The 21,117-nt window shown below is 43.0% G+C and overlaps 1 protein-coding gene across 1 annotated transcript in view; it reads right to left on the reverse strand.

Moving 5' to 3' along the window:
- Window positions 1–21,117, reverse strand: part of LOC109899831 (transmembrane protein 150A) — a 76,838-nt gene that overhangs the window by 34,098 nt on the left and 21,623 nt on the right. The window contains exon 5 of the mRNA XM_020495407.2: window positions 747–814. Within this exon, the coding sequence (XP_020350996.1) occupies window positions 747–814 (68 nt within the window). The remainder of the gene's footprint in view (window positions 1–746; window positions 815–21,117) is intronic.

Raw genomic sequence — 21,117 nt, forward strand, 5'->3', positions numbered from 1 at the left:
CTACACTTAATTTTGTTTTACCTTTTTTTCAATTGACATTTCTTTGTATATACCAATAAAACGATGCCAGCTAATTCATGATTTCGATCTACACGTTCATTACTATGGAATAGTTGAAGATCGAATTTGAATATTGAAACAAAGTTGCAAATGTCAGAGAGACAGACAGTGAGGTTTATACAAATCTCCGCTGTTGAAAACTAAATGTTAGTCTAAAAGAAATGTGAGATAATGTCTAAATGCTTTATATAGTGGAGATCAAGTTCATAAGTTCCCTGCCTGGGCTGATGAAACAGTGGATTGCGCAGTCAGATGGAACAGAGTAAATAGGCATTTTAACGTCATAGATTTAGCCGGTGGTAACTTGTGGAAAAGGCACCGGCTGGAATGCACTTTTAGCCAATCAGCATTCAGGATTAGACCTGCCCGTTGTATAACTATGAACACACACACAAACAGCCTTAGACATTCGCAGGCATACACACACACACACACCCCATGCAGAGCTGGGATGGCTCTCTTATGCTTGGCATGTGTCCTGCTGCCCGCCAGGCCCACCCAGACATAGTGTATAACATACACATCCGCACACACACACAGGCATGCCCAGCGCTGTGTATCTATGGGGTGGGCTCAGCCACAGCTGGGAATCATTGACTGGAGCTGTTACTCAAACTCCAACACACACAGGGCACAACACGTGCTTATGATGTATGAGTGTATGTGAGTGAAGAGTATAGACTCACCCATGAAGGATCCAGTGCTGCAGATGAGGCTGAAGAAGCAGCTTTCTGGAGGAAGAGTGCCACATTTACTGTTGAAGACAGCAGAACAACCAAAAGACAAATAAGATCACCGCCAAACATCAGACAAAGAATGTCTCTCGCTCCATGTGTGTGTCTAATCTGCCCTTTCTCAGTTGGATAAAAGTCTGTCCTCTCCTCGACTCCTCCGTTCTCCTTTCCTCCGATAAGTGGTCGCCATATGTAGGAGGGTGTAAATTTGTTAATAGGTGAGAAAGGAGTTTGCTCCTCTCCTCGATTGCCTCAGGATTCTAAGGTGTATCCTACCACAGAAGAGTTTTGAAATCCTTTGAAACAACTGTGGTTTCCTCGGAGGAGAAAAGCATGCACAGACATTGAAAAATGATACGATACTTATCAATTTGTCTAGAAAATGTCTAGCATAACTAGTTAAATTTCTTTTGACCACTTTACACAAGATGGCGTAGCAGTGGACATCTATAGGTACCTAGGTGTCTGGCTAGACTGCAAACTCTCCTTCCAGACTCATATCAAACATCTCCAATCGAAAATCAAATCAAGAGTCGGCTTTCTAATCCGCAACAAAGCCTCCTTCACTCACGCCGCCAAGCTTACCCTAGTAAAACTGACTATCCTACCGATCCTCGACTTCGGCGATGTCATCTACAAAATGGCTTCCAACACTCTACTCAGCAAACTGGATGCAGTTTATCACAGTGCCATCCGTTTTGTCACTAAAGCACCTTATACCACCCACCACTGCGACTTGTATGCTCTAGTCGGCTGGCCCTCGCTACATATTCGTCGCCAGACCCACTGGCTCCAGGTCATCTACAAGTCCATGCTAGGTAAAGCTCCGCCTTATCTCAGTTCACTGGTCACTATGGCAACACCCATCCGTAGCACGCGCTCCAGCAGGTGTATCTCACTGATCATCCCTAAAGCCAACACCTCATTTGGCCGCCTTTCGTTCCAGTACTCTGCTGCCTGTGACTGGAACGAATTGCAAAAATCGCTGAAGTTGGAGACTTTTATCTCCCTCACCAACTTTAAACATCAGCTATCTGAGCAGCTAACCGATCGCTGCAGCTGTACATAGTCTATTGGTAAATAGCCCACCCATTTTCACCTGCCTCATCCCCATACTGTTTTTATTTATTAACTTTTCTGCTCTTTTGCACACCAATATCTCTACCTGTACATGACCATCTGATCATTTATCACTCCAGTGTTAATCTGCAAAATTGTAATTATTCGCCTCATGCCTTTTGCACACATTGTATATAGACTCCCCCTTTTTTTCTTCTTTTTTTCTACTGTGTTATTTACTTGTTAATTGTTTACTCCATGTGTAACTCTGTGTTGTCTGTTCACACTGCTATGCTTTATCTTGGCCAGGTCGCAGTTGCAAATGAGAACTTGTTCTCAACTAGCCTACCTGGTTAAATAAAGGTGAAATTAAAAAATTAAAAAGTCAGGCGTCTTTTTCTTGTCTCGTCCCATGTATACATCTTTTTCTTTGCATTCTTTTAATATTTTTCTCAAACCTCAACTTCAAAATACTCTCCTGCAACCCACCTCACCCAATGTGGTGTGGACCTGTTTATTTTCTAAAGTATTTCTATTTACCTCCGAACTGGAATACCTCAACTGAAGCTGGCTAGCTAACTAGCTACCAGCTACCAGTCAGCTAACCACTGCTAGCGGTCATCAGCTAACCTTTAGCTCGGAAAGCTGTCGCCAGTTTGTACAACGCGTTTCAAGCCAGAGCATACCGGACCTATTTTTCTTTCCATATCCCCGGATTCCTACCACAAACTATGAACCTTTTCATCTGGATCATCGCAGCAGGCTAACCGCAACCCGGGTTGACTACTCCTGGCTAACGTTTCCGTCCTGGAGCTAGCACCAACTAGCCTGGAGCTAGCCCATACTAGAACCATCCAGGGCCACTCCTGAAGCCCACTCCTCAGCTACAATATCCGGACCCTTCTACTGCTGGTACGGGGCACGGAACCCCACCGATCCTTCACGACTGGAATACTGACATAATCTGCCCGAGGTTCCCAACAGGGCCCTCAGGCGCGTCCCCTGAAGGCCCATTCTGCTAGCCGTAGCCTGCTAGCTATCTAGAGCATATTGGACTGTTAGCTGATCCTTCAGCCAGTTTCTTGGACCACTATACCCATTTTGCTACTTGGAACCCTACTAATTCCACAACTGGTCTATCGACGTCACCACACGAGGAGGCAAAAACAGACTTTGCCCCATCGCGACGTCCCTGTAAGGCCCTTATGCTGGCTTGCTAGCCCCGGCCTGCTAACTGCTAGCCCCGGCCTGCTAACTGCTAGCCCCGGCCTGCTAACTGCTAGCCCCGGCCTGCTAACTGCTAGCCCCGGCCTGCTAACTGCTAGCCCCGGCCTGCTAACTGCTAGCCCCGGCCTGCTAACTGCTAGCCCCGGCCTGCTAACTGTCTGAATCACCGTGTCCCCAGCCAGCCCAACCTCTCACTGGACCCATACGATCACTTGGCTACGCATGCCTCTCCCTAATATCACTATGCCTTGTCCATTACTGTCCTGGTTAGTGATTACTGTCTTATTTCACTGTAGAGCCTCTAGCCCTGCTCAATATCCCTTAACCAACCATGTTGTTCCACCTCCCACATATGCGATGACATCACCTGGTTTAAACGTCTCTAGAGACTATATCTCTCTCTCATCACTACTCAATGCCTAGGTTTACTTCCAATGTACTCTCTTCCTACCATACCTTTGTTTGTACATTATGCCTTGAATCTATGCTATAGTACCTAGAAATCTGCCCCCTTTACTCTCTTTTCCAAAAGTGCTAGACGAACAGTTCTTATAGCCTTTAGCCGTACCCTTATCCTACATCTCCTCTGTTCCTCTGGTGATGTAGAGGTTAATCCAGGGCCTGCAGTGTCTAGCTCCACTCCTATTCCCCAGGTGCTCTCCTTTGTTGACTTCTGTAACTGTAAAAGCCTTGGTTTCATGCATGTTAACATTAGAAGCCTACTCCATAAGTTTGCGTTATTCACTGCTTTAGCACATTCTGCCAACCCGGATGTCCTAGCCGTGTCTGAATCCTGGCTTAGGAAAACCACAAAAAACTCTGAAATTTCCATCCTTAACTATAACATTTTCAGACAAGATAGAACTGCCAAAGGAGGCGTTGTTGCAATCTACTGCAGAGATAGCCTGCAGAGTTCTATCTTACTATCCAGGTCTGTACCAAAACAATTTGAGCTTCTACTTCAAAAAAAATCACTTTTCCAGAAACAAGACTCTTACCGTTGCTATAGACCACCCTCTGCCCCCAGCTGTGCCCTGGACACCATATGTGAATTGATTGCCCCCGATCTATCTTATGAGTTCGTGCTGTTAGGTGATCTAAACTGGGATATGCTGCCAACTGCTCTTAAACGCAAGTAAAACTAAATGCATGCTATTCAATCGATCACTGCCCGCACCTGCCCGCCCGTCCAGCATCACTACTCTAGACGGCTCCGACTTAGAATACGTGGACAACTACAAATACCTGGGTGTCTGGTTAGACTGTAAACTCTCCTTCCAGACTCACATTAAGCATCTCCAATCCAAAGTTAAATCTAGAATCGGCTTCTTTTATCGCAACAAAGCATCCTTCCCTCATGCTGCCAAACATACCCTCGTAAAACTGACCACCTAAGTCGAGGATCGGTTGGATGATGTCATCTATAAAATAGCCTCCAACACTCTACTCAACAAACTGGATGCAGTCTATCACAGTGTCATCTGTTCTGTCACCAAAGCCCCATACACTACCCACCATTGCGACCTGTACGCTCTCGTTGGTTGGCCCTCGCTTCATACTCGTCGCCAAATCCACTGGCTACAGGTTATCTACAAGTCTCTGCTAGGTAAAGCCCCGCCTTATCTCAGCTCACTGGTCACCATAGCAGCACCCACTCGTAGCACACGCTCTAGCATGTATATCTCACTGGTCACTCCCAAAGCCAATTCCTCCTTTGGTCGTCTTTCCTTCCAGTTCTCTGCTGCCCATGACTGGAACGAATTGCAAAAGACTCTGAAGCTGGAGACTCACATCTCCCTCACTAGCTTTAAGCACCAGCTGTCAGAGCAGCTTACAGATCACTGCACCTGTACATATAGATGGGCTGTTTACAGGTGGGCTATCTACCTACCTCATCCCCATACTGGTATTTATTTATTTATTTTGCTCCCCAGTATTTCTACCTGCACATTCATCTTCTGCCGATCTACCATTCCAGTGTTTATTTGCTATATTGTAATTACTTCGCCACCATGGCCTATTTATTTCCTTAATAATTTACCTCATTTGCACTCACTGTATATAGCCTTTTTGTTTTCTTTTGTTCTACTGTATTATTGACTATGTTTTGTTTATTCCATGTGTAACTCTGTGTTGTTGTATGTGTCGAATTTCTATGCTTTATCGTGGCCAGGTCGCAGTTGCAAATGACAACTTGTTTCTCAACTAGCCTACCTGGTTAAATAAAGGTGTTCTCAACTAGCCTACCTGGTTAAATAAAGGTGTTCTCAACTAGCCTACCTGGTTAAATAAAGGTGTTCTCAACTAGCCTACCTGGTTAAATAAAGGTGTTCTCAACTAGCCTACCTGGTTAAATAAAGGTGTTCTCAACTAGCCTACCTGGTTAAATAAAGGTGTTCTCAACTAGCCTACCTGGTTAAATAAAGGTGTTCTCAACTAGCCTACCTGGTTAAATAAAGGTGTTCTCAACTAGCCTACCTGGTTAAATAAAGGTGTTCTCAACTAGCCTACCTGGTTAAATAAAGGTGTTCTCAACTAGCCTACCTGGTTAAATAAAGGTGTTCTCAACTAGCCTACCTGGTTAAATAAAAGGTGAAATAAAAATACATTTAAAAAAATAAAATAAAAACGTAAACACGGGCACCCTCATAACACGGGCACCCTCATAACACGGGCACCCTCATAACACGGGCACCCTCATAACACGGGCACCCTCATAACACGGGCACCCTCATAACACGGGCACCCTCATAACACGGGCACCCTCATAACACGGGCACCCTCATAACACGGGCACCCTCATAACACGGGCACCCTCATAACACGGGCACCCTCATAACACGGGCACCCTCATAACACGGGCACCCTCATAACACGGGCACCCTCATAACACGGGCACCCTCATAACACGGGCACCCTCCTAACACGGGCATCCTCCTAACACGGGCACCCTCCTAACACGGGCACCCTCCTAACACGGGCACCCTCCTAACACGGGCACCCTCATAACACGGGCATCCTCATAACACGGGCATCCTCCTAACACGGGCATCCTCCTAACACGGGCATCCTCCTAACACGGGCACCCTCATAACACGGGCACCCTCATAACACGGGCATCCTCCTAACTAACTCACCCTCCAAATACACCTCTGCTGTTTTCAACCAAGATCTCAGCGATCACTGCCTCATTGCCGGCATCCGTAATGGGTCTGCGGTCAAACGACCACCCCTGATCACTGTCAAACGCTCCCTAAAACAGGCCTTTCTAAATCGACCTGGCCAGGGTATCCTGGAAGGAAATTGACCTCATCCCGTCAGTAGAGGATGCCTGGTTATTCTGGAAAAGTCCCTTCCTCACCATCTTAAATAAGCATGCTCCATTCAAAACATTTAGAACTAGGAACAGATATAGCCCTTGGTTCACTCCAGACCTGTCTGCCCTTGACCAGCACAAAAACATCCTGTGGCGTTCTCCATTAGCATCAAATAGCCCTCGTGATATGCAACTTTTCAGGGAAGTTAGGAACCGATGTACAGTGGGGCAAAAAAAGTATTTAGTCAGCCACCAATTGTGCAGGTTCTCCCACTTAAAAAGATGAGGCCTTTTGTTTCCTTGCCACGCTACTAACGATTATCACTAGTATGTACTTGTGAGGGTATTACTGTACAAAATAGCTTATTAAAACTAGAGGTGGACAGAACATGACTTTTCAACGCCGATACCGATTAATCTGACATTTTTTTCTGACATTTTTTATATATACAGTGGGGCGAAAAAGTATTTAGTCAGCCACCAATTGTGCAAGTTCTCCCACTTAAAAATATGAGATAGTTGAAGTGTACCTATGATGTAAATTCAGGCCTATGACAGACAAAATGAGAAAGAAAATCCAGAAAATCACATTGACCAAATACTTATTTTCCACCATAATTTGCAAATAAATTCATAAAAAAATCCTACAATGTGATTTTCTGGATTTTTTCCCCTCATTTTGTCTGTCATATTTGAAGTGTACCTATGATGAAAATTACAGGCCTCTCATCTTTTTAAGTGTGAGAACTTGCACAATTGGTGGCTGACTAAATACTTTTTTGCCCCACTGTACACAGGCAGTTAGCTTTCCTAAGGCGAACTTTTCAAACAGAAATTTGCATCCTGTAGTACAAACTCAAAAAAGTTCTGGGACACTAAAGTCCATGGAGAATAAGAGCACCTCCTCCCAGCTGCCCTATGCTCTGAGACTAGAAAACAGTCACCACCTATAAATCCACAATAATTGAGAATTTCAATAAGCATTCTTCTACGGCTGGCCATGCTTTCCACCTGGTTACCCCTACCCTGGTCAACAGCCCTGTGCTCCCCACAGCAACTTGCCCAAACCTCCCCCACTTCTCCTTCACCCAAATTCAGATAGCTGATATTCTGAAAGAGCTGAAAAATCTGGATCCCTACAAAAATCAGCCGGGCTAGACAATCTGGACCCGCTCTTTCTAAAATTATCTGCCGAAATTGTTGCAACCCCTATTACTAGCCTGTTCAAACGCTCTTTCGTATCGTCCGAGATTCCCATAGATTGGAAAGCTGCCGCGGTCACCCCCCTCTTCAAAGGGGGAGACACTCTAGACCCAAACCGCTACAGACCTACAGTGGGCTCCAAAATTACTGGCACCCCTGACTGGCAATGCACACACAATTCTTTAGAAAATATAAACAATACAATTATAGAAATACACTCAAAATACCAACATGTGAGAAATACTGTACTTTATTAATGTTTCAATGGAACCAACAAAAATCATTAAATTATTTAATACAAAATGCATTTAACCAAAATCAAGGTTTGATCATTATTGGCACTCCTCATTTAGTACTTAGTGCCACCAACTCTGGCAAGGATAACAGCATGGAGTCTTTTCATGTAATGTTTGACAAGGTTAAGGAACACATTTGGAAGGATTTTGGACCATTCCTCTATGTAGATCCTTTCAAGATCCTTCCCAGTCTTGGGTTTGCGCTCTTCCACAGGTTTTCAATTTGATTGAGGTCCGGCAACTGAGATTGCCATGGCAGAACATTGATTAGGTTTTCACAGAACCATTTGTGTGAATCTTGGAGGTATGTTTCGGGTCATTGTCTTGTTGGAAAGTCCACCTACGGCCAAGTCCCAGCCCTCTGGCAGAGCCAACCAGATTGTCAGACAAAATTGCCTGATACTTGGTAGAATTCATTATGCCATCAATCTTAACCAGTGCCCCTGGACCTCTGGAATTAAAACAGCCCCAAAACATCACTGACCCCCCTCCATATTTCACCGTGTGTATGAGGTACCTCTCCTTGTATGCATCTCTGTTTCGACGCCAAAAATGCAGATGCTGTACCTGACCAAAACGTTAAATTTTGGTCTCATCTGACCAGAGCACCTTCTTCCAGTCATAATTTAAATGACGTTTGGTAAACTCCAAGCGCTTGCGTCTGTGTCTTGGGGTCAGAAAGAGCTTTCTTCTGGCAACCATTCCAAAAAGCCTGTGGATGTGGAGGTGGTGTCTGATGGTGCTTTTTGAAATCTGGTGACACCAAGACGCCACCAAGGCCTGTAATTCTTTCACAGTGATTCTTGGGGATTTTGTTGCTTCTCTCACCATCCTCCTCCCTATTCTGGGGGGCAAAATGCATTTGCGTCCTCTACCCGTGAGGTTTAACTGTTCCATATCTTTTTAATTTTCAAATAATTGCCCTGGCAGTGCTCAGTGGTATATTCAATCGGTTGTGGATCTTCTTGTAGCCATTACCAGATTTATGAAGGTCTATGATCATCTGTCTCATTTGAACTGCTAGTTATTTTGTTTTCTTCATGGTGTTGGATGACAGCGGGATATTGCATGTGTGTTACCTCATTTTTATACCCTAGTGAAACAGGAAGTGATGTAATGGCTAAATATAGTTCCTTAAGACTTAGATAAACTTAAATTTGTGGAAATTAATATGTGGTTTAATTTTGGTAGATGTTATTTACAATAATCTTAAAAAGGTGCCATTAATTGTGAAACCTTGATTTGTAGGACATTGATTTTTAATTAAATCAATAAATTATTTTGGTTGGTTCCATTGAAACATTAATAAAGTACAGTATTTCTCACATATTGGTATTTTGAGTTTCTCTATAATTATATGGTTTATATTTGTTGAAGCATTGTTTGTGCATTGCCAGTAATTTTGGATCCCACTGTATATCTATCCTACCCTGCCTTTCTAAGGTCATCGAAAGCCAAGTTAACAAAACAGATTACCGACCATTTCGAATCTCACCATACCTTCTCCGCTTTGCAATCTGGTTTCAGAGCTGGTCATGGGTGCACCTCAGCCACGCTCAAGGACCTAAACGATATCATAACCGCCATCGATAACAGACAACACTGTGCAGCCATATTCATCGACCTGGCCAAGGCTTTTGACTCTTTTAATCACAACATTCTAATTGGCAGACTCAACAGCCTTGGTTTCTCAAATGATTACCTCGCTTGGTTCACCAACTACTTCTCCGATAGAGTTCAGTATGTCAAATCGGAGGGCTTGTTGTCCGGACCTCTGGCAGTCTCTATGGGGGTGCCACAGGGTTAAATTCTCAGGGCGACTCTCTTTGTATATATCAATGATGTCGCTCTCGCTGCTGGTAATTCTTTGATCCACCTCTACAAAGATGACACCATTCTGTATACTTCTGGCCCTTTGTTGGACACTGTGTTAACCTCCAGATGAGCTTCAATGCCATACAACTCTCCTTCCGTGGCCTCCAACTGCTCTTAAACGCAAGTAAAACTAAATGCATGCTATTCACCCGATCACTGCCTGCCCATCCAGCATCACTACTCTGGACGGTTCTGACCTAGAATATGTGGACAACTACAAATACCTAGGTGCCTGGTTAGACTGTAAACTCTCCTTCCAGACACACATTAAACATCCCCGATCCAAAATTAAATCTAGAATCGGCTTCCTATTTTGCAACAAAGCATCCTTCACTCATGCTGCCAAACATACCCTCGTAAAACTGACCCTCCTACCGATCCTCGACTTTGGCGATGTCATTTAGAAAATAGCCTCCAACACTCTACTCAGCAAATTGGATGCAATCTATCACAATGCCATCCGTTTTGTCACCAAAGACCCATATACCACCCACCACTGTGACCTGTATGCTCTCGTTGGCTGGCCCTCACTTCATACTCGTCGCCAAACCCACTGGCTCCAGGTCATCTACAAGTCTCTACTAGGTAAAGCCCCGCCTTATCTCAGCTCACTGGTCACCATAGCAGCACCCACCCGTAGCATGCGCTCCAGCAGGTATATTTTACTGGTCACCCCAAAGCCAATTCTTCCCTTGGCCGCCTCTCCTTCCAGTTCTCTGCTGCCAATGACTGGAACGAACTACAAAAATCCCTGAAGCTGGAGACTCTTACCTCCCTTACTAGCTTTAAGCACCAGCTGTCAGAGCAGCTCACAGATCACTGCACATAGCTCACCTGTAAATAGTCCATCCAATCTACCTCATCCCCATACTGTATTTATTTATTTATTTTGCTCCTTTGCACCCCAGTATCTCAACTTGCACATTCATCCTCTGCACATTCTACCATTCCAGTTAATTGCTATATTGTAATTACTTTGCCACCATGGCCTATTTACTGCCTTACCTACCGTATCCTACCTCATTTGCACATACTGTATATGTATAGATTTTCCATAGATTTTCCTATTGAATGTTTGTTTATTCCATGTGTAACTCTGTGTTGTTGTATGTGTCGAACTGCTTTGCTTTATCGTGGCCAGGTCGCAGTTGCAAATGAGAACTTGTTCTCAACTAGCCTACCTGGTTAAATAAAGATTCAATAACAAAAATAAAACATATTTTGGAATTCCATCTATGTAAACATAATTCACCTGATGACACGCTAGCAGAGAAGGAGTCTTTTATACAAGTGCATTTGTTTCCACGTTTCCTCTCCTCCTCTCCTTGATTATGTTGAAACTTTTTCAAAAAGAGGTGAGGACGAAGGACACAAGTATCGAGGAAATCCAATTCAGAAAAGGCCTGAGTGATATCCTCTGCTATGGAACAGCATTTGACTTTTCACCTACTCTTCTAGCCTGTGTTCTAGGAAAATTAAGTGAAGGAACCAGCCATTATAGGGGGGAGGCAATCAGTCATAATACCGCCCTCCTGCCTGCCTGCTTTCGAGTGTTTTTGTGTGCGTGTGTGTTCCAATGCACGTGCGTGAGTGTGGCCTGTCTGCCTGGTCCTGTCTCCTGTCAACACCAATCCCTCTCAGCTGACTAGACCTCGCCACTCTGTCACACACACACACACACACACACACACACACACACACACACACACACACACACACTAAAAAGCACGCACACAAACACTCGAAGACAGACACTAAAAAGCACACACACAAACAAACACATACAGACAGACACTAAAAAGCAAGCACTCAACCCTTTCTCTTATTCATAGCCAGATTGGAGAACCATTCAAGAGTAATTGCAACTTCTAGAGGCAGGATATCCTGTAAGCTTTTTCAATACCATATATTTACATTCCCCCTAGTCTTTCATAGAAACCATATATTTACATTCCCTAATGGTCCTTTGATGTTCAAAGCTCTGGGAATGGGAGAGGCTAAAGAAAGCACAAGTCTCTATTCTCTCACTCCCCCCATCTGAAAACAAACTCCTCTTTTCTGGGGAATTGACTGTGTGTGTGTGTTTCAAGTTAATACCACGTGCACAATACAGTGAAATGCCTTTCTTGCACGCTCCAAACCCTACAATGCAGTAATCAATATCAATGTAGCACAAAAAAAAAACACAAGTTTAAACAAAAACACAATAAATAAAAAGAAGAAAAACAACGTAGTAAGACGCTATATACAGTGTCAGTTCCAATACCATATTTAAAATATGCAGGGATACTGGAGTGAAAGAGGTAGATTTGTATATGGGTAAGTTGAATAGACATCAGGATGTATGATAAACAGAGTATCAGCAACATACATGATGATTGTATGCAAGTGTGTGTAGAGTCAGTAGAAATGTGTGTGTGTGTGGAGTCAGTATACATGTGTGTGTGTGTAAGTGTGTGTGTAGAGTCAGTATAAATGTCTGTGTGTGTGTGTGCGCGCATATCAGGCATGTGCAGACCCGTGCCTTCCCACCCTTTCCTGCATCCATGGAGGAAGGCAGGAAATCTCAGCCGTCAGTTATTTTCAGAAACAGGAATCACACACAGATAGGCACACATATGCAGTAGGGCTAGGAATTACCAGGGACCTCACAATACGATATTAGCCCAAGACTTTGGTACTGATACGATATGTATTGCGACTCTCACGATTCTATATGTATTGCGACTCTCACGATTCTATATGTATTGCGACTCTCACGATTCTATACGTATTGCCATTCGATACTGTGATTTTATTGCGATTCGATGTTCCAAACATATCGCTCACCATATGTCTGCTACAGAGGGACAAGAGAGAAATAAATAAAAGTGTTGCAAAGAAATTGGCTCCCTATTTAAAAAGAAGATGGAGAACAAGTCATGAAGGGTAAATACTGGAGTTTTGGTGCAGGTACAGCCAACTAGAGCAAAAAATAATATTGTCAAAACGATACGATATATCGGCAAAAATAATATCCCAATATGCAACTGTATACATTTTTGTCCATCACTAGTATGCAGACATGTGCACGCGTGTACTTTAGACATGTAATTGTGCACACGCAAACAGTTGTGTGTGACTACACACACACACAATCACAAGTGTGCACAGTCCCTTTGAGCTTCAATCAATGAGTGCCAACTGGCTGGCGACTCAGGTCATGAGAAACAACCGCACCTTGTTCCTATTAGAGAGAGGGAGAAAAGGAGGAAACAAAGGGAGAAAGAAGGAAAGAGAAAGGGGTGGTGAAGTGCAAGCGAGAGAGAGGGAGAAAAAACAAACAGAGAAAGGCATCGGCTACTCTTCCTGGGGTCCAAACAGGAAACAAAACAACAAATATAATACGTAATACAATGCAAAATACAATGAAAAATACATAAAAATGTCTCTGAACAGTGCACATCGTGCCGTAAGGTATTCTTTTATCCGTTTTTTTTTAAATCAGGTTTTATTGCTAGCTTGAGTTACCTGAGGTGGCAGAGAGTTCCATGTAGTCATGGCTCTATTTAATACTGTGCATTTCCCAGCCTCTGTTCTGGACCTGGGGACTGTGAAGAGACCTCTGGCTGCATGTCTTGTGTGGTACTGATGAGTGTTCGAACTGTGTGCCAACTGCTTGAACAGACAGTTCGGTATCTTTACCAAACAACATCAGGGCTGCCAAGTTCTGAAGAAAGCTTGGAGTGAGATTTGGTATGTGAATTTCATTGCCCCCTGGAAAATTATACGGTTTTAAAGTGAATTTCCTGCAATTCTAAATATTTTGACATGGCTTATCCGTGGAGAAAAAAAGGGAAAAAATTAAGAAAAAAACAGAGGTCAGGTCTGTTCAGGATGCTTTGAACCTTAAATTAACATTTTAAAATGTTGACTTTGTTACTCTGCGATTTTTGGTGGATGAAATTCTAAGTAAAAAATGTATATTAATGGTTGATGGCAATGGGTAACCAAATCATAGATTGCAGTCTCCTTGTCCATAGACAACTTTCAAGGTAAGGACACAAACATTTTGTAATTTGGGTGAACTCTCTCTTCAAAATAAAGATAGAAGATGGTCCTCCAGGAGAGTTGGCCTCCCTGAAGTTCTGGGTGTTTGAAAATGTTCTTGTTAAAACAAAATCACCCAAACTTTATGAAACTTCTAATGAATATGAATATTCAGGTGGCTTATGCCTACTAGTTGAAGATCCTTGCCATCACCTTACTCTACATAGACAAAATATGATGAGTTTATGAGTTGTGAGTCCCCCTACCATCTCTGCCTAGCATGTGCACAATACTAAAATGTAAAAAATTACATTTGATTCATGGAGCATTTAATATCCAATGCTTATTTGTATGACTTATTCAAAACAGTTCATTTAATTTAACCTTTATTTTATTAGGCAAGTCAGTTAAGAACAAATTCTTATTTTCAATGACAGCCTAGGAACAGTGGGTTAACTGCCTGTTCAGGGGCAGAACGACAGATTTGTACCTTGTCAGCTCGGGGATTCGAACTTGCAACCTTTCGGTTACTAGTCCAACGCTCTAACCACTAGGCTACCTGCCGCCCCGAGATTTTAATCAAATGGATGCAAAAATACCTAGCCTCATATAACTCATTTACTACACAAGTAGCCATATCGGATTTCAAATATTTGATTACACTGGGGAAGAAGTGTAATAATAAAATACGTGTGGGGAATAACAGTAGTGTTCAGTAATGAGCCTATATTAAGCCCATTGTTAAGGAGAATTGTTCCACTGATCAGATTAAATTAAGTAAATAAATAAAATCTTCTGAAGACAAGATTACATAAATGTGCCCCGAAACACTAACCAAATAATTGTTCTATTTATTGTCCCCTCTAGAATAAAACATATTTTTGGGTTCACAATCTGTTTGAAAAAATATTTTCAGTTAGAAATCAGGTCACCCTACCAAATACTGTAGGTCTGTCTGCTGCCTTTTCGTTGTCACAGCCTAAACGCTAAACGAGGGGACAAATGCAAGTGTCGATTAAATCGACTTTAGCACATGCTGTTAAAAGGCTGTATTCTGCAATAAGGACTGAAGTAACAGCAACCTAATTTCGTTGACAACATTGTACATAAAACAGCGCTACAATGCTACTCTTATCAGAGTTGTATAAACTCAGCAGAGAACGTTCTCAGCAGAGAAGCTCCACTCTAAGCTTGAGGGGCGTTTCTTTAAAACATTCATCCAATCCCCTTGATCCCTTACATAACTAGACCAATCACATGCTTCAATGTGCCGCTGTTCACAGTACTGTGGCAAGAAAGGACAATGATCGAGGTTCAGTTCCTGATGTTAAATTGCAGGTACAGATGATCCAATTTCAAAACGATTTGGAGTTGAAAAGTTAATGAGCTGACTATGCAATGGACCAATTAAGTACTTTTTCATAGTACTTTTCAATGAGTGAGATATAAGAGGTGTACCGTGAGAAGAGGGTCAAATGCCTGTGTCTCAAGGCCAATGCGTGAGAGTTGGCAACTCTGCAACACCTCACACAAAGACCAATAGTGATGCAGTCAATCTCTCCTCAACTTTGAGCCAGGAGAGATTGACATACATACTGACATTCGCCCTCTGTGTACATCTAAGTGCAATACGTGCTGCTCAGAGAGACATCAGAGATTGTAACGTTCTTTGTTTCACGGAAACGTGGCTCACTCGAGACACGCTATCAGAGTCGGTACAGCCACCTGGTTTCTTCACACATCGCGCAGACAGAAACAAACATCTCTCTGGTAAGAAGAAGGGCGGGGAGGTATGCCTTATGATTAACGAGACGTGGTGTGATCATAACAACATACAGGAACTCAATCCTTTTGCTCACCTGACCTAGAATTCCTTACAATCAAATGTCGACCGCATTATCTACCAAGATAATTATCTTCAATTATAATCACAGCCGTATATATCCCTGCCAAGCAGACACAGATGGCCCTGAATGAACTTCATTGGATTCTATGTAAACTGGAAACCACATATCCTGAGGCTGCATTCATTGTAGCTGGGGATTTTAACAAGGCTAATCTGAAAACAAGACTTCCTAAATGTTAACAGCATATCGAATGCTCTAGCCGGGTGAAAAAAATCCTGGACCATTGTTACTCTAACTTCCGCGATGCATACAAAGCCCTGCCCCACCCTCCTTTGGGAAAATTAGACCACAACTCCATTTTGTTGCTCCCAGCCTATAGACAGAAACTAAAACAGGAAACGCCAATGCTCAGGTCTGTTCAACGCTGGTCCGACCAATCTGATTCCACGCTTCAAGATTGCTTTGATCACATGGAATGGGATATGTTCCGCATACCGTCAGACAACAACATTGATGAATACGCTGATCCGGTGAGCGAGTTTATTAGCAAGTGCATTGGTGATGTTGTACCCACAGCAACTATTAAAACTTTCCCAAACCAGAAAACGTGGATTGATGGCAGCATTCGTGCAAAACTGAAAGCGCAAACCACTGCTTTTAATCAGGGCAAGGCGACCAGTAACATGACCGAATACAAACAGTGTAGCTATTCCCTCCGCAGGGCAATCAAACAAGCTAAGCGTCAGTATAGAGACAAAGTAGAGTCACAATTCAACGGCTCAGACACAAGAGGTATGTGGCAGGGTCTACAGTCAATCACAGACTACAAAAAGAAAACCAGCCCTGTCGCGGACCACGATGTCCTGCTTCCAGAAGTCAATACAGTGCCAACGACACGGACCGCTACCAAAACCTACGGGCTCTCCTTCACAGCAGCCAACATGAGTAAAGCATTTAAACATGTTAACCCTCGCAAGGCTGCCGGCCCAGATGGCATCCCTAGCCGCGTCCTCAGAGCATGCGCAGACCAGCTGGCTGGTGTGTTTACGGATATACTCAATAAATCCCTATCCCAGTCTGCTGTTCCCACATGCTTCAAGAGGGCCAACATTGTTCCTGTTCCAAAGAAAGCTAAGGTAACTGAGCTACATGACTATCGCCCCATAGCACTCACCTCAGTAATCATGAAGTGCTTTGAGAGACTAGTCAAGGACCATATCACCTCCACCCTACCTGACACCCTAGACCCACCCCAATAGGTCCACAGACAACACAATCACACTGCCCTAACCCACCTGGACAAGAGGAATACCTATGTAAGAATGCTGTTCATCGACTACAGCTCAGCATTTAACACCATAGTACCCTCCAAACTCGTCATTAAGCTCGAGACCCTGGGTCTCGACCCCGCACTGTGCAACTGGGTCCTGGACTTCCTGACGGGCCGCCCCCAAGTGGTGAGGGTAGGAAACAACATCTCCACCCCGCTGATCCTCAACACTGGGGCCCCACAAGGGTGCGTTCACAGCCCTCTCCTGTACTCCCTGTTCACCCATGGCTGCGTGGCCATGCACGTCTCCAACTCAATCATCAAGTTTGCAGATGACACTACAGTGATAGGCTTGATTACCAACAACGACGAGACAGCCTACAGGGAGGAGGTGAGGGCCCTCGGAGTGTGGTGTCAGGAAAATAACCTCACACTCAACGTCAACAAAGCAAAGGAGATGATCGTGGATTTCAGGAAACAGCAGAGGGTGCACCCCCCCTATCCACATCGACGGGACAGTAGTGGAGAAGGTGGAAAGTTAAGTTCCTCGGCGTACACATCACGGACAAAGTGAAATGGACCACCCACACAGACAGCGCCTCTTCAAACTCAAGAGGCTGAAGAAATTCGGCTTGTCACCAAAAACACACAAAGTTTTACAGATGCACAATCGAGAGCATCCTGTAGGGCTGTATACGGCAACTGCTGTCGGGGCTGGTACGGCAACTGCTCCGCCCACAACCGTAAGGCTCTCCAGAGGGTAGTGAGGTCTGCACAATGCATCACCGGGGGCAAACTACCTGTTCTCCAGGACACCTATACCACCCGATGTCACAGGAAGGCCATAAAGATCATCAAGGACAACAACCACCCGAGCCACTGCCTGTTCACCCCGCTATCATCCAGAAGGCGAGGTCAGTACAGGTGCATCAAAGCTGGGACCGAGAGACTGAACAACAGCTTTTAACTCTAGCCATCAGACTGTTAAACAGCCATCACTAACATTGAGTGGCTGCTGCCAACATAGTGACTCCATCTCTAGCCACTGTAATAATAAAACATTGGAGGTAATAAATGTATCACTAGTCACTTTAAACTATGCCACTTTATATCATGTTTACATACCCTACACATCTCAAATCTATATACTGTACTCTATACCATCTACTGCATCTTGCCTATGCCATTCGGACATCCATATATATTTTTATGTACATATTCTTATTCATTCCTTTACACTTGTGTGTATAAGGTAGTTGTTAGATTACTTGTTAGATATTACTGCATGGTTGGAACTAGAAGCACAAGCATTTCGCTACACTTACATTAACATCGGCTAACCATGTGTATGTGACAAATAGAATTTGATTTGATTTGTTCTGGACCAAATGCAATTTTCCAACTGGGCAGTAGTCTAGGTGTAACAAAACTAGGTCCCGTAGATTGTGGTTGATTTAGAAAGAAAGCAGAGCAAAGCCTTATCATGGACAGACCTCTTTCTATTTTAGCAATTATTGTCTTGACCATGACAGCTTTCTATCTAGGGTGACACCCAGCAGTTTAGTCTCCTCAACTTGCTCAATCGCCACATTATTCAGTAATAGATAGAGATGAGGTTTAGGGTTGAGTGAGTCTTTTGTAAAGAAAAACAATCGTTTTTTTAGTTTCAGAGATATTTAACACTAGTCAGCTATTCAAATCCTGACTGGAGCTCTATGTGAAGTGTCTCAGTTATTTATTTTACTGTCGTATCTGACATGTATAAGGTTGAGTCGTCAGCGTACATAGACACACAGGCTTTATTTAAGATCAGTGGAAGGTCATTAGTAAAAAACAGAACACAATAATGGCCCAAGCCGGCTGCCACACTCAACCAAATTTGCATTAGAGAGGCTTCCATTAAAGGAAACCCTCTGCGTTCTATTAGATAGGTAACTCTCAATCCATGATAAGGCAGAGGATGTAAAACCAGAACATTTCGTTTTTCCAGCTTTAGGTAACGATCAATGATATCAAAAGCTGCACTGAAATATAACAAAACAGCTCCCACAATCTTCTTACTATAAATTTCTGTCAGCCAATCATCAGTCATTTGTGTCAGTGCCAAGCATGTTGAGTGCCCTTCCCTAAAAGCATGCTGAGTGCCCTTCCCTAAAAGCATGCTGAGTGCCCTTCCCTAAAAGCATGCTGGGAAAGTCTGTTGTTAATTTGTTTTCTGTAAAATAACATTTTATTTTGTCAAACACGTTTCTTTCCAAACGTTTGCTAAGCACCGGTAACATGCTGATTGGTCGGCTGTTTGAACCATGAAAGGGCGCTTTGCTGTTCTTGGACAGTGGAACAACTTTTGCCTCCCTCCAGACCTGAGGGCACACGCCGTCTTCTAGGCTTAAATTGAAGATGTGGCAAGCAGGAGTCTCAGTGTTATCCTCTAACAACTTCAGCAATTTACCATCCAGGTTATTGGTACAAGATGGCTGATATTTTGTTTTACTATCACCTCTTCCACACCAACTTTGCTGAACTCATAACAGTGCTCATATTTCATTATTTGGTCCGTTATGCATGAATTTGAAGTCTCAGAGGTTGTTGTTTGCATGTCATGCCTAAGTTTGCTAATCTTGTTGACAAAAATGTATTGAAGTGGTTGGCAATATCAAAGGGTTTTGTTGTGAACAAGCCATCTGCCTCAATGAAGGATGGAGCCGAGTTCACTTTTTTGCCTAGAATTTCATTTAAGGTACTTTTTAAATCATTATTTATATCATTTTCTTTGTTCCATAGTATAGTTTCTTCTTTTTGTTTAGTTAAGTTACGTGATTTCTCAATTTACTGTATGTATGCCAATCTGCTGTGTTGTCAGATTTATTTTCTATTCCCTTTCCCTCATCCCTCTCAGCCATACAGTTTTTCAATTCTTCATCTATCCATGAGGATTTGGAAGTTCTTGGCAGGCATATCAGTAACCGGAATAAGTTATTTAATAAGTGATTCAAGTGCGGTGTCAGGTTGTTCCTCATTATATCCATCAGACCAACAAGTATTTTTCACATCTTTGACATAGGAATCATTGCAAAACCTATTGTATGATTGTTTATACACAATTTTAGGTCAAGTCTATGGAACTTTGTTTTTTCTAGATATGGCTATTATATTATGATCACTACATCTGATGAGTGAGGATACTGCTTTAGAGCAGACTTCTGCCGCATTAGTAAAGAGGTGGTCAATACACGTGGATGATTTAGTTCCTGTTCTGTTTTTAAATACCCAGTAAGATTGACTGATAACCTAAACCAGATTGCGGGCATCGGTTACAGTTTAAAAGGTTGTTTTTTTTGTGTGGACATCTTGATGTCAACCAGTCAATATTTAAATCACCCAGAAAACACACCCCTCTGTTTTTTTCTGACATGCATTATCGAGCATTACACACATAGTCCAAATACTGACTTTTAGCACTGGGTGGTCTATAGAAACTTCCTTCGATAATAGGCTTTAAGTGAAGCAAACTAATCTGTAGTCACATTACTTCCACGTCATCGGACATGAGATCCTCTCTCAGCCTAAATGGAACATGACTCTGGACATATATAGCAACACCTCTATTTGAATTTCTATCTTTCCTGTAAATTCCATAACCATGTAGAGCTACTACTGCATCATCAAAGGAATCATCTCCGTGTGATTCAGAGCTGGCCAGAATATGAATGTTTTCTGATGTAAGTAAGATGTACATTTCATGAACCTTGTTTCTCGGGCTATTCTGAGAGACTGATCTGAGGTAGACATTTCAGTGACATTTGAACCAATGGTAATGAGTGAGCTGACCACAGTGGGCTTCTTCCTAAGGCAGACAGTTTCAGCGCAAACAGCAGAATTCAACGTACATAATTATCATTCACTGTTAGCTCTGATCAATACCATCAGAGCTAACAGTTAAAAGAACATAGATTAGGTTACTTACATTGACAGCACTTTCTCTGGGACATAATATATCCTAGCTGTGTCTGAGTCCTGGCTTAGAAAGACCATCAAAAACCCTAATATTTCCATCCTTAACTATAACATTTTCATATAAGATAGAGCTGCCAAAGGGGGCGGTGTTAGCCTGCAGAGTTCTGTCTTACTATCCAGGTCTGTGCCCAAACAATTTGAGCTCCTACTTCTAAAAATCCACCTTTCCAGAAACAACTCACTC

This window comes from Oncorhynchus kisutch, linkage group LG11 (assembly GCF_002021735.2).
Source record: "Oncorhynchus kisutch isolate 150728-3 linkage group LG11, Okis_V2, whole genome shotgun sequence".
NCBI lineage: Eukaryota > Metazoa > Chordata > Actinopteri > Salmoniformes > Salmonidae > Oncorhynchus > Oncorhynchus kisutch.